At 44.4% G+C, this 22,999-nt stretch overlaps 1 protein-coding gene across 1 annotated transcript in view; it reads left to right on the top strand.

The window, feature by feature from the left end:
- Nucleotides 1-22,999, top strand: part of LOC124778436 (facilitated trehalose transporter Tret1-2 homolog) — a 259,132-nt gene that overhangs the window by 185,247 nt on the left and 50,886 nt on the right. The window contains exons 5-6 of the mRNA XM_047253643.1: nt 1,106-1,138; nt 17,552-17,581. Of these exons, the coding sequence (XP_047109599.1) occupies nt 1,106-1,138; nt 17,552-17,581 (63 nt within the window). The remainder of the gene's footprint in view (nt 1-1,105; nt 1,139-17,551; nt 17,582-22,999) is intronic.

Below are 22,999 nucleotides of genomic sequence, written 5' to 3'. Positions count from 1 at the left end.
AGGGCAGTGCGGCGAAATTTGACGATAATGGTCAATAGCAGCAGACACCGACGCGAGTGCCTTTGCTAGCAGCATGACGTCGCCTGCAGCGTTTCTCCTGAGTTGTGACCATATCGGTTGGACCCTAGATAATTGGAAAACCTTGGCCTGGTCAAATGAATCCCGATTTTAGTTGATAAGAGCTGACGGTAGGGTTCGAATGTGGTGCAGACCCCACAAAGCCATGGACCCAAGTTGTCAAGATGGCACTGTGCAAGCTGATGGTCGTTCCATAATGGTCTGCGCCGTGTTTACATTGAATGTCTCTCCGGTCCAACTGAACCGATCATTAACTGGAAATGGTTATGTTTTACCAGTTGGAGACAAGTTACATTCGTTCATTGACTTCATATTTCCCAAACAACGATGGAATTTCTATGGATGACAATGCGCTACGACACTGGGTCACAAATGTTCACGATTGGTTTGAAGCACAGACACAATTAGAGCGAATGCTTTGACCACTCAGATTGCCTGACATGAATTCCATCGAACATTTATGGAACAAAATCGAGAGGACAGGTCGTGCACAAAATCCTGTTTCGGCAACACTTTCGGAATTATGGACGGCTATAGAGGCAGTATGGCTCAATATTTCCGCATCACCTTTTGTCACCTCAGCGTGTGAACGATATATTGTGTAGTACGTAAAGGCATTTCATGGTTAAAAACTGCTTCATCATTAGCTTTATTTTATCGTAGTTGAAAGTAGGCGTAATACTACTAAGTGTTGGGTTAGATGATTTGGGTCAAGAGACCTAAATCGGGATGGCCGGACGCGAGATTGAACTGTCGTCCTCCCGAATGCGAGTTCAATGTGCTGACTACTGCGCCACCTCGCTCGGTAGCACTACTAAGGCAAAGAAACTCTGCAGAGTGTGACATTCTGGCAAGACTCCACCATCCCGACGGATTACTTTAAGAAATACATCGAAGAGACAGTTTTTTATATCGTTTTATTCACACGAGTACGCGTTTCGGTTTTTTGCCATCTTAAATTGGCGTCATGCAAATTTATTCAATTAGGACATCGTTAGAAATGTCGACTGCAATTTTGACGCTGGAGTTGCCTTTCTTTTCTGCTTGTTCTACAAAGCACGTTCAAAAAGTTTTGCACAGTCGTCTCTAATTTTTTTTTTATTTTTTGCAAGAGGAGAAAAATTTTTTGTGAAGATACTTGGAACATTTATCTATACATTGACCCTACTCAATGTAGCCTCCATCAGCTGTGACGCATTTGGCCCAACGTTCTTTCCATAATGTAAATGCACTTTGGTAAAATTCTAGGGATTGTCTTTTACACCATCGCTTGCCACAGAAAATAAGGTCTTTATCACTACCAAATGTTTTACCGCGCAGGTGGGCCTTCAGACGACCAAAGAGGTAAAAATCAAATGGAGCCAAGTCCGGACTGTAGGGAGGATGAGGAACAATTTTCCAACCCATTTTCCTGATTTTCTCCTGCGTCATAAGGGCTGTATGGGGTTTGGCATTGTCATGGTGTAGTCTGATGAGCTGCCCCTGAAGCTGTGGTCTGTGGGTCTTGATGGCACGTCGCAGCTTGTCCAATGACAAACAGTAATGGACCCGGTTAATTGTGGAGCCAGGTTCCAAAACGTTAATGAAAATGACACCACACTGATCCCAGAAGAAGGAGGCCATCACCTTTCGGCCTGCTGTTCGTGAAAGTCTTGGTTTCTTCTTCCGAGGGAAACCCGGATGACGCCACTCCATGGACTGGGTTCTGCTCTCAGGTTCGGACAAAAATAACCATGTTTCATTCTGGGTAATGACGCCATCAAAACACTGTTTGCACTCTTCAGTAAAGGTCTTCATGAGACCCTCGCACACATTCTTCCTCGTCGGTTTCATTTCTTTTGTCAATAATCTAGGCATCCAACGTGCACAGATTTTTCTGTACCCTAGTTACTGTACCAGCGATACCACACTATCCAATGACAAACGAGTCATTTCAGCAAGCTGTCGTGTCGTCACACATGTGTCATTTTGGATGATTTGATCAATGCTCTCCTTATTCACATCACTCACTGCCGTCGATGGTCTACCGCATCGTGGATTGTCCAGTAGAGAGAAATCACCTTCTTTAAACCTCTGCAACCACCGGTGGATACTGCTGCGATGCACTGTGTCCTCCCCATTAACAGGGAACAACTTCCTGTGAATCGATGTGGCAGAGTCATCGCCGGTCTTGAAGAGGAACCCCATCACCGACCGTTGTTGCAACCTGACATCTACTTCACCTATAAATAAAAGAAAATACTTTTATATACCAACTTATAGCTAAATGGTCCAAATATGTTCACAAAAAAAATCCATTCTCCTCCTGCAAAAAATTAAAAAAATTAGAGACTACTGCGCAAAATTTTTTGAACGCCCTTCGTGGCACCAATTTTCCGCATTTATAAGCGCGGCACAAACGCTTTTTCTTTCTATGGCGCAGTATTCGCCACGTTACCATCAACCACTTTTTGTGCTCACAATGGATTTCAGTACTACAAAATGGTATTAAAGATACTTGTTTCTGTCTCTTATTAAGTTCAGTGTCGATATTACGTGAGTACGTGAACGTTTTTGAACAAGTGAGAAGGTGTGGATTACAGAATAAAATATATATGGAGTTATTTTAAAAAGTTGTACTGTCGTTTGTACCTTCGTAACGAATAAAGATACAAGAGAGGCTGTCATGCTGGTGAACGTCCGCCTGATAGACAAACATTTGTTGATACATTTTTTATTTGTTTGTAAGCAATGTACACCACGCAGCGTCTCTCGCATCCGAGTTTCCATCTCGTTCTATCTTGCCTGTCCTCTTCTTGCATGCCCTGTCTTGCGTCACACTCCTCACTCCATCATTCCATTGTAGACGGGATCTTCCTCTTTTTCTGTCTGATGCAGTTCTTCGGTGCCACATTTTAGAAGGCCATCACCTATTTTCTGGCGTTCTTATAAGATATCCGTACCACGTGAGGCAATTCTTTTCAACTGCGTGTACACTATCCTTGGTAACTCCCATCTGTTCTCGAAGTACTTCATTTTTTATTTTGTCTCTTCTTGTTACTTCACAACTTCGTCTCCAAAACTCCATTTCTTCTCGTCGATGATGGAGACTTCCCACAGTTCATCGCCATACAGAGCAATCCTCTCAACTACAGTTTTTTATATCGTCCTTTTCAAATGTATAGACGTATTTTTATTCCAAATAATGGAGTGTAGCTGTTTAATTGATACCTTTCGCTTTTCTGTTCTGTGCTTTATTTCCTCGTAACTTCTACCCTCGTCCGAAATGATTGTTACTGAATATCTGGATGATGGCCTATACTTTACTAAATATCCATCATCCGTAACAGATCCATTTCTATACCTGTAACGACCAAATATTCGGTCTTTGTGAATTTTATTTTCATACATCCATTGCTCACATGCATCTATAAGCTTTCTTAAGGTACAATGTACATCCTCTTCTTCCTCAGCGAAAGTGACCTGATCGTCGACGAAACTTAGGGACAACCGGATATCATCACCTATTCTAATTCCCATGTTTTTTAACTTTGTTTTCCAAGTTTTCAGTGCTTCGTTCGAAAACACTTTAAATGCAGTAGGCAATAAGCAGTACCCTTGCGTCAGCCCTTTGCCAACCTTAAATTTCAGTGACAATAACTTCCCAACTTTTACGCGATTATTATCTGAATGCTGCTTTCTAACGGCTTGCACATAACATTTACCAATGTTCTGGTTATTCATTGCTTCCCATATCCTATAAAGTGGTACACTGTCGTAGGCCTTTTGCATATCTATAAAAACCAAGTGTGTCTCCAAATTATGTGCCATTCTCTTGTCAGTCACCTGTCTAACGACGCAGATATCATCATCGGAAGCCACTCTGTTGTTCTACTTCCTCAGCTTCTCTTTCACTTATAGTTTCATGGATCTTACTGTGTAGTCTCCATATAGAACTGAGCGGCGGTGCTGATGATTGTTAAACAATTAAAAAATACCAAAGCAACAGGACCTGGAGCTGTTTGTATGCAGTTGTTGAAGGCCACGTCAAACAAAAGGTGGAACCACCTTCTTAATCGAGAAAAGTCAAATGCATTGACACATGACCTTGGAACACGATATTGATGACGAATATGCTATATGGTCCTTGCAGTACTAATGTTGTCCGCCCCCGGTAGCTGAGTGGTCAGCGCGACAGATTGTTAATCATAAGGGCCCGGGCTAGATTACCGGCTGGGTCGGAGATTTTCTCTGCTCAGGGACTGAGTGCTGTGGTGTCCTAATCATCATCATTTCATCCCTATCGACGCGAAAGTCGCCGAAGTGGCGTCAAATCGAAAGACTTACACCTGGCGAACGGTCTACCCGACGGGGGGCCCAAGTCACACGACATTTATTTAGTACTAATGTTTTATTACGGTTTAGGTTATTCGTACCTCTCACTCAGTCATTCCACAGGGTTACTGTAACACTTTCTGCTAATGTTCAGAGCTGTAAGAAATGTTCAGAAAAAAAAACAGAACACCTTGAATGACTGGAGATGGGACGTTCATATTCACAGAACATGTACATCAGTATGTTCTGCAAAAACAGTTAGCATTTAAGTCACCTCGGTTCACCATGCAGTTTCGCCAAGCAGGCACAGGTTCCGCCATGGGCCTTGATAACTTGTTCCAAGCGTGGTAGTATCGACGCGTGTAAGGCGCGAATAGCGTCCTGTGGTATAGCCATCCCTGCTGCATTCATCTGGCTCCAAAGTTCATCTGTGGTGGTTGGCACTGGGTCACAGCGCTGCACCCGTCGTCTCACCATATCCCACACATCTTCGATTGGTGACAAGTCTGGTGATCTGGCAGGCCAGGATAAAAGGCTGACATCCTGTGACACCAAGAAGGCACGTGTTCGTGCAGCAACGTGTGGTCGTGCATTGTCTTACTGAAAAATGGCGTCTGGGGTGTTGTGCAGAAAGGGTATGGCTACGGGGCGCAGTATGTCATTCACATAGGTGACACTGGTCACAGTGCCCCGGGCACGCACCGACTGTGATTTGTGTTTGTACCCAGTAGCGTCCTGTACCATAAGGCCTTGCGTTGGTGCCGGCCGGAGTGGCCGTGCGGTTCTAGGCGCTACAGTCTGGAGTCGGGCGACCGCTACGGTCGCAGGTTCGAATCCTGCCTCGGGCATGGATGTGTGTGATGTCCTTGGGTTAGTTAGGTTTAATTAGTTCTAAGTTCTAGGGGACTGATGACCAAAGATGTTAAGTCGCATAGTGCTCAGAGCCATTTGAACCATTTTGAACCTTGCGTTGGTGCTGCATGTCATGTGCGAATGCAGTCACTGTGATGTCACGCCCCCTGTGTGGGGCGAACCAAAATGCGGCCATCATTGCCAAACAAACAGAACCTCGTTTCATCCGATACATCTACGTCTAAATTTACATGGATACTGTGCAAATCACATTTAAGTGCGTGGCAGAGGGTGCATCGAACCACCTTCACAATTGTCTATTATTCCAAACTCGTATAGCGCGCGGAAAGAACCAACACTATACATTTCCGTATGAGCTCTGATTTCGCTTTTTTTATCGTGGTGATCGTTTCTCCCTATGTAGATACGTGTCAACAAAATATTTTCGCATTCGGAGGAGAAAGTTGGTGATTGGAATTTCATGAGAAGATTCCGTCGCAATGAAAAACGCCTTTCTTTTAGTGATGTCCAGCCCAAATCCTGTATCATTTCAGTGACACTCTCTCCCATATTTCCCGATAATAGAATACGTGCTCCCCTTCTTTGAACTTTTTCGATGTACTCCGTCGGTCCTATCTGGTAAGGATCGCACACCACGCAGCAGTATTCTAAAAGAGGACGGAAAGCGTAGTGTAGGCAGTCTCCTTAGTAGGTTTGTTACATTTTCAAAATGTCCTGCCAATACAACGCAGTCTTTGGTTAGCCTTCCCCACAACATTTTCTGTGTGTTCCTTCGAATTTAAGTCGTTCGCAATTGTAATACCTAGTTATTTAGCTGAATTTACGACTTTTAGATTACACTGATTTATCGTGTAACCGAAGTTTAACGAATTCCTTTTAGCACTCACGTGGACGACCTCACACTATTCGTTATTTAGGGTCAACTGCCACTTTTCGCACCATTCACATATCTTTTCTAAATAGTTTTGCAATTTGTTTGATCTTCTGATGACTTTATTAGTCGATAAACGACAGCGTCATCAGCAAACAACCTAAGCCGGCTGTTCAGATTTTCTCCCAAATCATCTACATAAATAAGTAACAGCAAAGGGTCTATAACACTACTCTGGGGAACGTCAGAAATCACTTCTGTTTTACTTGATGACTTTCAGTCAATTACTGCGCACTGTGACCCCTCTGACAGGAAATCACAAATCCAGTCACATAACTGAAACGATATTCCATAAGCACGCAGTTTCACTACGAGCCGCTTGTGTGGTACAGTGTCAAAAGCCTTCCAGAAATCAGAAACACGGAATCGATCTGAAATCCCTTGTCAATAACACTCAACACTTCATGTGAGTAAAGAGTTAGTTGTGTTTCACACGAACGATGTTTTCTACACCCCTGTTGACTGTGTGTCAATAGACCGTTTTCTTCGAGGTAATTTTTAATGTTTGAACACAATATATGTTCCAAAATCCTGCTGCATATCGAGGTTAACGATATGGGCCTGTAATTTAGTGGATTACTCCTATTACCTTTCTTGAATATTGGTGTGACCTGTGCAACTTTCCAGTCTTTGGGTACGGTTCTTTCGTCGAGCGAACGGTTGTATATGATTGTTAAGTATGGAGCTAATGCATCAGCATACTCCGAAAGGAACCTAATAGGTATACAGTCTGGATCAGACTGATGTCATTCTTGTCCACAGTGACGTCGTTCCATACACCATTGCTGTCTAGCACGTTTCTGCACGTTCGTTAATGTTCGTTAATGTTAGGCAGAGAAGTGGACGATGCGTACATAGCTCGTGGCGTAATAAACGGTGACGGACTGTCATTCCTAATAGTACGATGTGTTACACTGTTGTGCCAAAGCCGAGAAGGAAGCAGATCTGTCCCACAATGCCATTTGAGTGAGGTGTCGATCTTCTCAAGGGGTGGTCTGGGTGGTGCGACCTGACTCATGTCGTCGTGCTCTACGGCCTTCCGTGAACCATTCTGCACGCACCCGTTGTACTGCCGAAACTCTCCGACCCACACGCGCAGCAATTACTGGGGTAGATGCATCACATTCACTCATACCAATAATGCGCCCTCTTTCAAACTCACGGATTTGACGGTGCGGTTCGCGCATAAGTCTGCGAGGCATCCTGCACGTCTGCTCAACTAACAATGATTCGTTACCTTGGATTTACAGCGAAGACGAGGGCGGCAGGCACATTTTACGTGTAGGTAGTGTTGCGCCTCGATATCGGTATTGACCTTGAACATGGGTCAAATGCTAATCATTTCTGCAGAACATTGTAATGTACATGTCCTGTGAATATTAACGTCCTGTCTCTAATCGTTCAAGGTGATCTGTTTCTTTCCTGGTCATGAGTGTACTATCGGAGCAGCGACGCTGTTGATTGCGTTCTCATCCTCACTGCAGGTTATTTTATTACACGCATTTCGAGTCATTTGACTTGTGGCAATAAGATCTGGTAGAGACCCCAAAACCGAAGAAGTGCAGATCAAAGCTACGGGACAACAGCTTCGTGTGTTTATTTTGCAGCAGGCAGCACAACGTTTTTCAGCGCTGGAATCAAGCCGTCGCGTGCGCGAGGAAAACCTGACCGTAACGGTCGGTGAATCAGGCTCCTCACAGGAACGATAAGCGTAGCCGGTCTTTGTCTTGTGATAGGAGCCGGTATCGTGCTTAAGTCACACTCAAAACAATACACAGGGACCATGTTAGACGATGCACGCGCGTCACAGTGAAACGTGGTCCTAAAGGAAAGACACGGGGACCGATGGTGATACGCCGCCTTAGAAGTTTTATACAAACGAGACGCAGACTCAGGCGGAGAGAGGAAGTAACAAGGAATATCGAGCGCTAAAAGGGTGAGAAGCAGGTACAATACACTGCAGATATCCGTGCTAATTTTCTTATCGCGAAAGAAAGTTACGAATTAACCACACAAAATTAAAATTGCAAAGTGATTTAGTGTCGTCGTTTTTCAGAATGAAATGAAACCCATTTTTCGGACGCGCACAGTTCCTCGTGGAGGGACAATGTAGTATGTTAGACCGCCTAAGTATTTATCAGGCCCTATGCAGACGCTGTCTCATTTAAAGACATTGCTTTCACAGATGTTTCATGGATAAGACCGCGTTCCCGCTACTCGGTAAATAAAATCACCCGTACTGTCACTCTGCCAGCTAAGCCGAGACTCGCCGCTGTTCTCGCGTACTTGTTGTTGTTGTTGTGGCCTTTTAATGTAGCTCTCCACGCTACCCTATCCTGTGCAAACCTCTTCGTCTCCGAACATCTGGCTCAAACAACATGCATTCGAAGCTGCTTACTGTATTCATCTCTTGGTCTCCCCTCTCTCCCTCAGTTATCGTACTGAAAATTCCTTGATGCTAATAATGTGTGCTACGAACCGATACCTTCTTTTAGTCAAGCTGTGCCATAAATTTCCTTTCTCCCCAGTTCTTTTCAGTACCTACTCATCAGTAATTCGATCTACCCATATAATCTTCATCGTTCTTGGGTAGCACCACATTTCAAAAGCTTCTACTCTCTTCTTGTCTAAATTGATTATCCTCCACGTTCCACTTCCATACAAGGCTACACTCCATAAAGGCTTTCAATAAAGATTTTCTAGCATACAAATTTATACTGGATACTCAAACATCCATCTTTTTCAGAAACGCTTTTCTTCATACTTCCCTACTTCACTCATCATCAATTATTTTGCTGCCCAAATAAGAAAAATCGTCTAAGTTACTGTTTTTAGTGCCTCATTTCCTACTTCAATACCCTCAGCATCGCCTGATTTAATTCGACTACTTCCATTATGATGGCTCTCGATCTTCCACCATAACCGAGTTAATCAACATGAGGAACCAAATATGAGGTAGCCAAGGAGGTGGAAACGTGGGTTCTACTATGCCAAGACTGCTTGGTTGCTACAACAGTAAAACACAATTAATTAGCAGGAGTACAAAATAAGAAAGTATTTATTACTTTGTTGTAGTCGATGATCTGTTGGGAGTTATAGAAGACGCGTCTGTAGAATGACATAATTTACAAGTCACAAATCTTGCAGTGACGAATTAATCTCTCGTAGTATTGAATGCCGAATCCAGTGGATTTGAAGACTAACTTGGAACTGGGCTACAAAGACTTAATGGCAGCAATGACTGAGCTGCAGACGATGACTGACTAACATCGACGCTGGCTGACCGCCGAGTGCGGCTACGAACTGTAGACTGTCACAACTGCACTACATTCCTGTTACACTTGAAGTGGCCTAGCGGCGCCTCGCGGCGAGAATAAGTACTGCGACTGGCTGTGTACTCTTTGGCTAACACAGCCGTTCTTCCGCTCCGTTTATCGAGAGAATCGCATTCGGGGGATCGATCTCTCAGGCGGCGGTGTGGTCCTATGACTGACATCACACATTATCCTTCTTTTATTTTTATTTCTATATACATTACAGTTTCTTCCATAGGCACTGTCCATTCCGTTCAATACCACATCCAAGTCCCTATCCGTCCCTGACCTACAATGTCATCGGAGAGTCTCGAAGTTTTTATTTCTTCTACATGAACTTTATTTAGCTTTCAAAATTCACGCTGATTTCCTTCACAACTTGCTCAATGTACAGACTGAATAACTTCAGGGATAGGCTATTCCCCTGTCTCACCCTCTTCTCAACTATGGCTTCCCTTTGACGTCATTCGACTCGTACAACTGCTGTCTGCGTTCTGTACAAGTTGTAAATGATCGTTCACTCCCCTATTTTTCGTTTCTTCTTTCAAAATTTAATAAAGTTTAAATGTGTGTTTTCCACTCTTCACGTTACGTAAATTGAAAGTGGAGGAGGCAGAAAGGAAAGAAAACGGAAGGCACTATTGATGTCGGGACTTCTACATCTGCATCCATAATTCGCAAGACACCTGACGGTGTGTGGCGGAGGGTACCTTGAGTACCTGTATCGGGTCTCCCTTCTATTCCAGTCTCGTATTGTTCGTGGAAAGAAAGATTGTCGTTATGCCTCTGTGTGGGCTCTAATCTCTCTAATTTTATCCTCACGGTCTCCTTTGGAGATATACATAGGAGGGAGCAATATACTGCTTGACTCCTCGGTGAAGGTATGTTCTCGAAACTTCAACAAAAGCCCGTACCGAGCTACTGAGCGTCTCTCTTGCAGGGTCTTCCACTGGAGTTTATCTATCATCTCCGTAACGCTTTCGCGATTACTAAATGATCCTGTAACGAAGCGCACTGCTCTCCGTTGGATCTTCTCTATCTCTTCTATCAACCCTATCTGGTACGGATCCCACACCGGTGAGCAACATTCAAGCAGTGGGCGAACAAGTGTACTGTAACCTACTTCCTTTGTTTTCCGATTGCATTCCCTTACGATTCTTCCAATGAATCTCAGCCTGGCATCTGCTTTACCGGCGATTAATTTTATATGGTCATTCCATTTTAAATCACTCCTAATGCCTAATACCAGATAATTTATGGAATTAACTGCTTTCAGTTGCTGACCTGCTATATTGTAGCTAAATGATAAAGGATCGTTCTTTCTATGTATTCGCAGCACATTACACTTGTCTACATCGAGATTCAATTGCCGTTCCCTGCACCATGCGTCAATTCGCTGCAGCTCCTCCTGCATTTCAGTACAATTTTCAATTGTTACAACCTCTCAATATACTACAGCATCATCCGCAAAAAGCGTCAGTGAACTTCCGATGTTATCCACACGGTCCTACGACACTCCCCTACGGCACACCTGAAATCACTCTTCCTTCGGAAGACTTCGCTCCATTGAGAATGACATGCTGCGTTCTGTTATCTAGGAACTCTTCAACCCAATCGCACAATTGGTCTGATATTCCATATGCTCTTACTTTGTTCATTAAACGACTGTGGGGAACTGTATCAAACGCCTTGCGGAAGTCAAGGAACACGGCATCCACCTGTGAACCCGTGCCTATGGCCCTCTGAGTCTCGTGGACGAATAGTGCGAGCTGGGTTTCACACGATCTTCTTTTTCGAAACCCATGCTGATTCCTACAGAGTAATTTCTAGTCTCCAGAAAAGTCATCATACTTCAACATAATACGTGTTCCAAAATTCTACAACTGATCGACGTTAGAGATATAGGTCTATAGTACTGCACATCTGTTCGACGTCCCTTCTTGAAAACGGGGATAACCTGTGCCCTCTACCAATCTTTTGGAACGCTACGCTCTTCTAGAGACCTACGGTACACCGCTGCAAGAAGGGAGGCAAATTCCTTCGCGTACTCTGTGTAAAATGGACCTGGTATCCCATCAGGTCCAGCAGCCTTTCCTCTTTTGAACGATTTTAATTGTTTTTGTATCCCTCTGTCATCTATCTGTCTATCTACCATTTTGTCATCTGCGCGACAATCTAAAGAAGGAACTACAGTGCAGTCTTCCTCTGTGAAACAGCTTTGGAAAAAGACATTTAGTATTTCAGCTTTTAGTCTGTCATCCTATGTTTCAGTACAATTTTGGTCACAGAGGGTCTGGATATTTTGTTTTGATCCACCTACCGCCTTGACATAAGACCAAAATTTCTTAGGATGAAGTCGGTACATAGAACTTTAGTTTCGAATTCATTGAACGCCTCTCGCATAGCCCTTTACGCAGAATCAGCGGCGACGCGCGAAAATGTGTGCCGGACCAGGATTAGAACCCGGGATCTCCTACTTACTCGACAGCTGCATCAACCACTGTGCCACCAGGACACAGTATTTATCGGAGTTGCGCAGACTACCTCGGCACGCCTGCCAGCCGTCCCACACTCTCACCTAGCGCCACCTACCCGCAGTCCCCATCCATGTCCTCCGTGCTCGCTACTTGAGAGTTCCAGAGGAGGTCGGACGTAACTGTGCATCCGCAATGAAGGTTATGGATTCATTGGCCATCGAGGCGACTCAGCTACATGAAAGCGTGGTCTCTGTTCTTTCGGACTTGTCCGAAAGATAAAACAACACGCGGAATCCATAACTGTCGTAAATACGTTTTGTAATTTGAAGGTGGGGGGGGGGGGGGGGGGAGAGAAGGAAAAGAAAGGAAAGCGATCGGTGGGGAGGCATGCCGAGATAGTCCATGCAACTGTGATAAACCCTTTGTGCGGGTGGCTCAGTGGTCAATGCAACTGCCTAGTAAGTAGGAGATCCATGGTTCGAATCCCGCTCTGGCACACATTTTCGCTCGTCGCCACTGATTCCGCTTCAAGTTCCAATGCAGCTGACGTCAATAGTCCCTTTCCTTTCCTTTCTGCCCCCTCCACCTCAATTTACACAATATGTATCACAGCTGCAGATTCCACATGGGGTCTGTCCTTTAGTACATGTCCGATAAAACGTACAAGATACTTTCACATAATTCTTCAAATTGGCTTCTAAGACAAGTCTTAGGCTCAGTATTCCCTCACGTTTACTACATTTCTCCAGACCTCGAACTGATCTTCCCCAAGGTCAGCCTCTACTAACTTTTCCATTTTTCTGTAAATAATACGCATTATTATTTTGCAAGCACGGGTTATTAAACTGATGGTTCGGTAGTATTCACATCTGCCAGCTCCTGCCGTTTTGCACTCTTCCGGAAGATTGAGGGTATTTCGCCTGTCTCACAGATCTTGCTCTCTTTGTTAATTAAGAATTATATGACATTAAATTTATATGTATGTGGCCTTTTAGGGCATTCAACAAATTCATCGAGGTTAAAAACAAGCGACCATTGACGTTTAGACGTCGACGATGAAATCGAAATCAGCGTCGACGATCTGCCAGCAATGCACGTATTTATTGCAGAGTGTCTGAGACAGGTTTTATGGTTTTCCACAGGTGGCGACCCTGCCGCCTCCCCGGAGCCACCAATGGCGCTCACGGCGGTGAAGTCAGACGGCGGCGGCGTCAGCAGCGGCGTGTTCACTCTCAGTGACGACACCCCACCTCCGTACAACGGCACGCACCTGGTACGCCACCTCTCCTGTCTCTGACACGGGTCCTATCAGGCCCTATTTAGAAGTAACGGAAATTTCTGTTTTACTGCGCCGAAACCCCGTACTGTCACTTCCTCTGCCACCTGAGGGCTACCGCCGTGGCCGGCCACATAAACTGGTGTGCAAAGGTTAAAACAAACAAATACCGTCCGAACGGGCCTTGAAAGCCCAATGGCACCGACTGGCCGCTATGTCATCCTCATCCCTAAGTCATCACTGGATGCGGATATGGAGGGGCATGTGGTCAGCACAGTGCTCTCCCAGCTGTTGTCAGTTTTCGTGTCTGGTGTCACTATTTTACATCAACTAGCTCCTCCATTTGCCTCACAAGGGCTGAGTGCACCCCACTTGCCACAACACTTAGCAGACCGGGACGGTGACCCATCCAAATGCTAGGCAAGCCTGACAACGTTTAACTTCTGTGATCTGATGGGAACCAGTGTAGTGTTACCACTCTGGGAAAGCTGTTGACGTGCAAAATTTAAGGGTGAAAGTAACTTTCGCATCAGGTGTCATTGCCAAGTAACACACTACTGGCCATTAAAATTGCTACACCACGAAGATGACGTGCTACAGACGCGAAACTTAACTGACAAGAAGAAGATGCTGTGATATGCAAATGATTAGCTTTTCAAAGCATTCACACAAGGTTAGCGCCGGTGGCGACACCTACAACGTGCTGACATGAGGAAAGTTTCCAACCGATTTCTAATACACAAACAGCAGCTGACCAGCGTTGCCTGGTGAAACGTTGTTGTGATGCCTCATGTAAGGAGGAGAAATGCGTACCATAACTTTTCCGACTTTGATAAAGATCGGATTGTAGCCTATCACGATTGCGGTTTATCGTATCGCGACATTGGTGCCCGCGTTGGTCGAGATCCAATGACCGTTAGCAGAATATGGAATCGGTGGTTTCAGGAGGGTAATACCGAATGCAGTGCTGGATCACAACGGCCTCGTATCACTAGCAGTCGGAATGGCAGGCATCATATCCGCATGGCTATAACGGATCGTGCAGCCACGTCTCGATCCCTGAGTCAACAGATGCGGATGTTTGCAAGACAGCAACCACCTTCACGAACAGTTCGACGACGTTTGCAGCAGCATGGACTATCAGCTCGGAGACCGTGGCTGCAGTTACCCTTGACGCTGCGTCACAGACAGGAGTGCCTGCGATGGTGTACTCGACGACGAACCTGGGTGCACGAAAAGCAAAACGTCATTTTTTCGGAGGAATCCAGGTTCTGTTTACAGCATCATGATGGTCGCATCCGTGTTTGGCGACATCGCGGCGAACGCACATTGGAACCGTCTATTCGTCATCGCCATACTGGCGTATCACCCAGCGTGATGGTATGGGGTGCCATTGGTTACACGTCTCGGTCACCTCTCGTTCGCATTGACGGCACTTTGAACAGTGGACGTCACATTTCAGATGTGTTACGACCCGTGGCTCTACCCTTCATTCAATCCATGCGAAACCCTACATTTCAGCAGGATAATGCACGACCGCATGTTGCAGGTCCTGTGCGGCCCTTTCTGGATACAGAAAATGTTCGACTGCCACCCTGGCCAGCGCATTCTCCAGATCTCTCACCAATTGGAAACGTCATCCAAGCTCTGTTTGACTCAATGCCCAGGCGTATCAAGGCCGTTATTACGGCCAAAGATGGTTGTTCTGGGTACTGGTTTCTCAGGATCTATACACCCAAATTGCGTGAAAACGTAATCACATGTCAGTTCTAGTATAATATATTTGTCCAATGAATACCTGTTTATCATCTGCATTTCCTCTTGGTGTAGCAATTTTAATGGCCAGTAGTGTATTTCGATTAAGCTTGGACTGTACATAGAAAGAACTGCTACAGTGAAGCATAAAAGGTAACTGAAAGAAATACGCAATGAGATGAACAGAAATTACACCTTTATTCAAAGACAATAATTACACAGAAGTCACTGCTATTTATTATGATCCCCTGGGCATTACAACAGACTTGGTTCTTGATAGGGAGTGTGATCACGACAGACGACAATGCATGCTCTGCAATGCCCTCCCATGTCATCCATAAGTTTGATAAAGAGTTATTTTGGTAGGGCGTTCCATTACTTCACCAGCATGAGTGAGAGCTGCTGGATTGTCGTTGGTTTATGCAGTCGTCCTGCGATACATCTCCGCAGTGCGTCTTGTATGTGCTCAATGGGGGATTTTAGTCAGGGGAATAGACAGACCCATCCACTTGCTGATATTGTGTCATTCCAACAGCTCCTCCACTTGCGCCACTTGATGTGGTTACACATGGTCATCCACAAACTTAAAGTATAAGGGGCGTCTGAAACTACTTACGTGTTTGGGGTAAACCTTTCTTATTTTTCGACATAGTCTCCTTTTAGACTTATACAATTCGTCCAACGCTGTTCTAATTTGTTGATCCCTTCCAAATAATAGGAATTGTCCAAGTCTGCAAAATAGCTATTAATTGCTGTAATCACCTACTTGTTTGAATAAAATCTTTGTCCCACCAGCCATTTCTTCAAATTGGGGAACAAATAGTAGTCCAAGGTTGTCAAGTCTGGAGAATAGGGGAGATGTGACACGAGTTGGAATCCTGTTTCCATTAATTTCACGACCAGATGTGTGCTGGAGCATTGTCATAATGGAAAAGGACTTCTTTATGGTCCAATCGCCGGCGTTTTTCTTGCAGCTCGATTTTCAGTCGGTCCAGTAACGATGAATAATATGCACCTGTAATATTTTTACCCTTTTCCAGATAGTCGATGAGGATTATCCCTTGCAAAATCCAAAAGACAGTCGCCATAACCTTTCCGGCAGAAGGAATGGTCTTCGTCTTTTTTGGTGCAAATTCTCCCTTGGTAACCAATTGTTTAGATCGTTGTTTGGTCTCAGGAGTGTAATAATGTATCCATGTTTCATCCATAGTGACAAAACGAGGCTTAAAGTCCTGTAGATTCTTCCTGAACAGCTGCAAACAATCCTTGCAACACTTCACACGATTCCGTTTTTGGTCAAGCGTGAGCAATCGCGGAACCCATCTTGTGGATAGCTTTATCATGTCCAAATGTTTATGCAAAATATTGTGTACCCATTCATTCGAGCTGTCCACAGCACTAGCAATCTCACGTACCATAACTCTTCTGTTATCCATGGCCATATCATGGATTTTATCAATCATTTCTGGAGTCGTAACCTCCACAGGGCTTCCAGAACGTTCAGCATCACTTGTGCCCATATGGACACTCGGAAAATTTTGAAACCACTTATAAACTGTTCTAATTGAAGGTGCAGAGTCACCGTAATGTTTATCAAGCTTCTCTTTAGTTTCCTGAGGCGTTTTTCCATTCATAAAGTAATTCCTTTTCGTCCATTTTTTGACAATCGCTCGACTTCCTTGATTCACACGAATGCCAAAGACAAAGGAATCGACTAATATGGCTGAAACTTGGTGTGCGTTCTTTCCATAGATGCTACTAACTAAACATGACTTCGATACGCGCCGGTGGTGACATCTCCCGGACTTTGCGCGGACTTTTCAAACGCCCCTCGTACCCCTGAAAAGACGCACATGGGAAAGGAGTACAGTGTCACAATTATAATGAGCGGTGACTCGATCGTGTCCAAAGATTTGGAGGCTCACTACGCCAATGCAATATTAAGCCTCCCCACACCATAACACCTGGACATGCAAAACTATCATTTGCACAGTGTTCCTGGGTGCATTACGTGTTCCCACCTCTCATTATGTGACAGTACGTCCAGACTCGTCAAACAAGGTTGTTTTCATGGTACAAGTGTTATGGTGTGGGGACCCACAATGCTGCATGCGCGCGCTGACCTCCAAATTTATGAACATGGTACACTCACCAGTCAATGCTATTGTGACATGTACTCCTTCAGGGGTGCATTCGGCACAGACTTAATTTTAACGGATGGCAATGTGCGACCGCATGGAACAGCACGTGGTGGAGAACCCTTGGAACGAGAGGATATTCATAATAATGAATTAAGGATGGGTTCCCTTTTTACAGGTAAACTAATTAATGTTTTGTTTTATCACCACACTTGTTGCATCCTCAGCGATTTTTAAAAATTATTTGCCTGAAATACTTACAGACAATTCATTTTAGGCTAATAAATATGATACGTCAGATTTTGCTGTCATTTAAATTTACGTGCACTTTATCTTTTGCTTTGCATGGTGTGTTCTGTGACTGCCAAACAAAATTAACCATAGGTCGAAATTAGCGCATCACGTCATCTGCAAATACGAGGAATGTTAGAAAATGGTCTGTACTGAATTTTTTGTGTATTATCCAATCTTTTAAATGGATGTCCTGGTAAAATTCATGACATACGCTCGTCTTTGGCGTTACCATTGTAGTATTTTGCAGTTCTTAGCTGTGACAAGTTTCTTTTTCTATACCAAACGTGTTTTTGTGTACCTGAGCTGGAAGTGTGGACATTGGAAAAAGTTTTGTGAAGCTTAGATGTGGCGAACAATTTCGTGTAGTTTGGTATTCGCGGATTATGTTTCGTATTTTGACAGTGTTTACCCGCGTTTTCTCCTGCTCGTTTGTAAATACGGCGATCTGTTATTTTGGTGTGGCTTGGACACACTTTTCACTGCACAAATTTGGATATCTGATGCGCATCCGACTGTCGTTTGGGTATTGTTTTGTTTTGGTTTGATCTCCGCGAGCTTTGAATTTGTTCGCTTGTTTACATTCTGTCTGTGTATATGTTTGTTTGTGTGTGTGTGTGTGTGTGTGTGTGTGTGTGTGTGTGTGTGTGTGTGTGCGTGTGTGTGTTTTGTTGTCTGATAATTCGTTTAGAGTGTTGAATAGCGTTTTGTTACTTAGTACTGTTTGGTCATTGATATTATTTTTGCCCTGTGTGGCAGCGTTTTCGATGTGGCAGTTTTCTTCTATTGTTAGAAATTGGTACAGATGGTTACTGTATTTTAAGATTTGTAGGTCTGTTTCTACACCACTGGGGTGGTGGTTAGTCTTGATGAGGTGGTCTGCAAGTGTGGACTGTGTGCTGTCACTTTCCAGTGCTTTTAAATGTTCTGAGTATCTTATCTTGTAATTTCTACCAGTCTCTCCGATGTATACTGAATCACAGTCTTTGCAGGTTAGCTGGTACAAACCTCCTTTGTTGAATTTGTCTTTGATGACGTCAGATATTTTTAATCTTTTCCATAGATTGTTGACTGTTCTATGCGCCACATTTATACCTTGTTTCCTCGTAATGTTTCCTATTCGGTGTGTTATTTTTGTTGCCAAATGTCAGGGTGTGCCATGTTTTCTTGTTTGTGATTTCGGCAAACGGATTAGCTTGCTAGTTACCACGACTTAAATCCCGCGAGCGCGTATGGGATGCATTGGGGTCGGTGGGTGGGGGTGGGGAATCTATTGCAGTAAGTCCACATGCAGCAACGATCATCCAGCAGAGCACTTGTCAACTGCTCTGGCGCAGCAGAAATTCTTATCAGTCTCGTAGCAGCTTGGTAGCACGTTGCAGAACATGCACTGCCGTCGACGGTGATCACAAACCCTGTTAAGAACCATGTTGCTCCTTTTGTAATGGCCAGGGGATTATCATGAATCGTGATAACTTTAGTGTAATTATTCTTTGAATAAAAGTCTCGTTTCTGTTCGTTTCATTGCGTATTTCTTTCAGCTACCTTTTGTGCAGTGCTGTTGCAGTTCTTTCTATGTATGGTACAAGTTTCATCGAGCTACACTGCTTGACAGAAACACATCATGCGAAGGTTACTTTCGTCCTTAGTGTATAACTGTCCTGACATGTTACCCCTAGGCTGTAAGAACGCCTTCATAGTACTGCTATCGCGGATACGTCCTACTGGGAGCTACTGTTTGGAAATTGTATTTAGCTGTACTAACTCCTCAGCTGATGCCGGTCTGGTGTCGCCAAATTCCCTGACTGATCAAAAATATCCAGACAATTATTAGTGGACATTGATTTGGTTGTGTCCACATTTGGGCCTTATAACGGCTTGATCTCTGCTGGCGACACTTTCAGTGAGGTGTCTGAACGTCTATTGAGGATTGGCAGCCCGTTCTTCCCCAAGAACCGAAACCATACGAGGTAGTGATGTAGTCTGAAGGGAAGTCGATGTTCTAAGTCATCCTGAAGGTGTTCCGTTGGCTTCAAGTTGGGTCTCTCGGAAGGCCAGTCCATTTCAAGAATGTTATTGTCCACAAGCCATTGCTTCAGGGTTGCTGTTTTCTGACACGGTGCATTGCCATGCTGATACAAGCAATCATCATCTCCGATTAGTCCCTTTGCTGTACATAGTACAAAATGCCTTAAATGTGCTAATATCCTCGTGAATTTAGCGTTTTCCCAAGCACAATAAAGGGACCACACCCCATTCACGAAAAAAAGCTCCATATCCTAAGCCCACCTCGTTTGTACTTCACTGTTGGCACTACACATGAAGGCTAGTAACTTTCTCCAAGCATCTGCGAAATCCATCCTTGCATCGGATTTTCATAGGATAAAGGATTATTCATCTTTTCAAATTTCTCGTTTACACCACCTCAAGCACCAATTAGCACTGACTATAGAAATGTGTGACTTGTGATGGGTTTCCCTCTGTGAACCACAGATCTTGCCGAAGTGAGGAGGCTTATGTGCCTCAGTGATACAGATAGCTATGCCTTAGGTGCCACCACAATGGAGAGACCAGGCTAACTTTTGCTTCCTGAAGACGGGCAGCAGCCTTTTCAGGAGTTGCAACGGCAACACTCAGCATGATCGACCGATTTGGCCTTGTAACGTTAGCCAACAATAATTACTGTGCTGTTACTGGGAATGAGTGACAGCAGTGGAAAACACAGCTGCTATTTTTTCCCCTGAGGGAATGCAGGTCTACTGTATGGCTTATGATGATGGTATCTTCTTGAGAAAAATATTCCAAACGTAAAATATTCCCCAATTTGGATCTCCATTTGGGGACAACTCAAGAGGAAGTCGTCATGAAGAAAAACAAAACTGGCGTCCTGCGGGTCGGAGCTTGGAATGTTCGATCCCCGAATCAGGTAGATAGGTTAGAGAATTTCAAGAAGAGAATGGATACTCTGAAGACAGATACAGTGAGAATTAGTGAAGTTTGGCGCTAGGATTAACAGGACTTCTGGTCAGATCAGTAAAGGGTTATCAATACAACATCAAATAGGCGTAATGCCGGAGTGGGTTTAATAATGAATAAAAAAACAGAAATGCGGATAAACCACTACGAACAGCATAGTGAACACATTATTGTAGCCAAGACAGACATGAAGCCAATACTCGCCACAGTAGTATAAATTTACATGCCAACTAACTCTGTAGATGATAAAGAGATTGAAAGAATGTATGATAAGATAAAAGTAATTATTCGGATAGTTAAGTGAGAGGAAGATTTAATTATGATGGAGAACTGGATTTCGGTAATAGATTAAGGAAACGAAGTAAAATAATGTGAGAATATGGATTGGGGGAAAAAATGAAAGAGAAATCCACTTGCTAGAATTTTGCGTAGAGCTTAACTGAATCATCACTCACACTTTGAGAATCCTGAAAGAAGACTGTGTACATGAAATAAAAAATGAAATGAAATGATCGTGTGGCACTGTTGGCCGGGAGGCCCCATCCGGGGAAGTTCGGCGACCGGGTTGCAACTCTTATTTCAACTGACGCCACATTGAGCGACTTGGGCGTTGGTGATGATGAGGACAACACGACACCCAGTCCACGAGCGGAGAACATCTCCAACCCGGCCGGGAATTGAACCTGGGCCCGCTGAATGGTGGGCAAACACATCACCACCCAGCTAAGCAGACCTACTGTACATGGAAGAGACCTGGAGACACTGGAAGGTTTCACATTGATTGTATACTGTCGCCTGCTCTAGAAGCAGTCGGATGAGACATTTGAAGATAGGCAGGTGAGATGAGGTGGCATTGATGACGGTGGGGACTGGGCAGAGACATCTGTGTAGTTCTCTGATCACCGTTCGTATGGCACACACATGCAGTACATTTACAAAATGTAATGAATGTAAGTGCATAAAACAAAAATTAATCGACTAAATAGTAATATTTGTGCTTCTATCCCATTCCACTGGTAACGGTCTTGCCACAGTGGATACACCGGTTCCTATCAGATAACCGAAGTTAAGCGCTGTCGTGCGTAGCCGGCACTTGGAAGGGTGACCATACAGGCTGCCATGCGCTGTTGCCATTTTTCGGGGTGCACTCAGCCTTGTGATGCCAATTGAGGAGCTACTCGACCTAATAGTAGCGGCTCCGGTCAAAGAAAACCATCGTAACGACCAGGAGAGCGGTGTGCTGACCACACGCCTCTCCTATCCACATCCTTACCTGAGGATGTCACGGCGGTCGTATGGTCCCGATGGGCCACTTGTGACCTGAAGACGGAGTGCTTATACCACTCCACCGCTGTGGCACTGGCTTTTATAAAATCGTTCCATGTGCCCTTATAGCATAGTATGTCGCATTACTCTCTCATATGTCTGACAGATTGATTCAGCGCACCATAGTCACAACTCGGAGTCTCCAAAATACATTTATAGAGTGAGTTGGAACACCGAACACGTCCAGTACGGATTCTATATGATTTGACCAACAGTTTCCTGTCAAGTTCGACACCCACAATATCACAGTTATACTTCTAGAACCATTCGTGTTCTTGGTGATTTCCGATGTGTTGGCAGTTACTTGTAGCCAACTGTTCAGCATACGGTAGTAGCGGGTGTCTTGAACGGATCCTATTTTTTCGTAAGACAAATATATCGTGATGAATGGTCAGTTCTTTCTCTTGTATATTTTGGTAATCTCTAAGCAGGGTCTCAGTTTTGTGAGTCTGTGTTTGGTAGATATTGCCTAGCGGGGGAAGCCAGTAGACTGGAGATGGTCTGATTGCACCAGTAATCACGCGCATCGTGTTGTTGAGCTGAGCATCGATGAGGCTGTTATTACAAGTATTACACCACACTGAAGCACAATACTCTGCAGCCGAAAAAATCCAGTGCAAGAGCAGACGTATACAACGTCTCCGTTGAAACCATGCCGGCCACTGTGGCCAGGCAGTTCTAGAAGCTTCAGTCCGGAACCACGCAGCCGCTACGGTCGCAGGTTCGAATCCTGCCTCGGGCGTGGATGTGTGTGATGTCCTTAGGTGAGTTAGGTTTACGTAGTTCTAAGTCTAGGGGACTGATGACCTCAGACGTTAATTCCCATAGTGCTTAGAGCCATTTGAACCATTTCTTGAAACCACCCCTGGGTTGTGCCACACAGCCTCGGGATGATGTTGTTGCGATTTTTTTACCTCGGCTGATGTGTTTTGCAGATGTTTTTTATGAGCTAGAGTGCGATGGAGTGTGATGCCAAGATATTTCGTTCTTGTTGTGACAGACAATATTGCCATCAAACTGCACATTGCAACGCACAAACTGGTACTGGACTTCAGTCTCCATTTTTTGAAAGATGAGTTACGGGCGCCACATAAATCTTCTGATCAATGTGAGCTTAAGTAGCGATGAGTTTTACTCCACTGGATAGAGCTGCTACGTTTCACGACAGCTATCAATCCGTTGGTTTGACAGTCATGTGATAATGATGGCTCGTGTCTTTTTCGTACTGAACAGTAGTCACCATTTTTCTG

This window comes from Schistocerca piceifrons, chromosome 1 (assembly GCF_021461385.2).
Source record: "Schistocerca piceifrons isolate TAMUIC-IGC-003096 chromosome 1, iqSchPice1.1, whole genome shotgun sequence".
In the NCBI taxonomy this organism is placed as follows: Eukaryota; Metazoa; Arthropoda; class Insecta; order Orthoptera; family Acrididae; genus Schistocerca; species Schistocerca piceifrons.
This window is presented reverse-complemented; position numbering and strand designations above follow the sequence as displayed.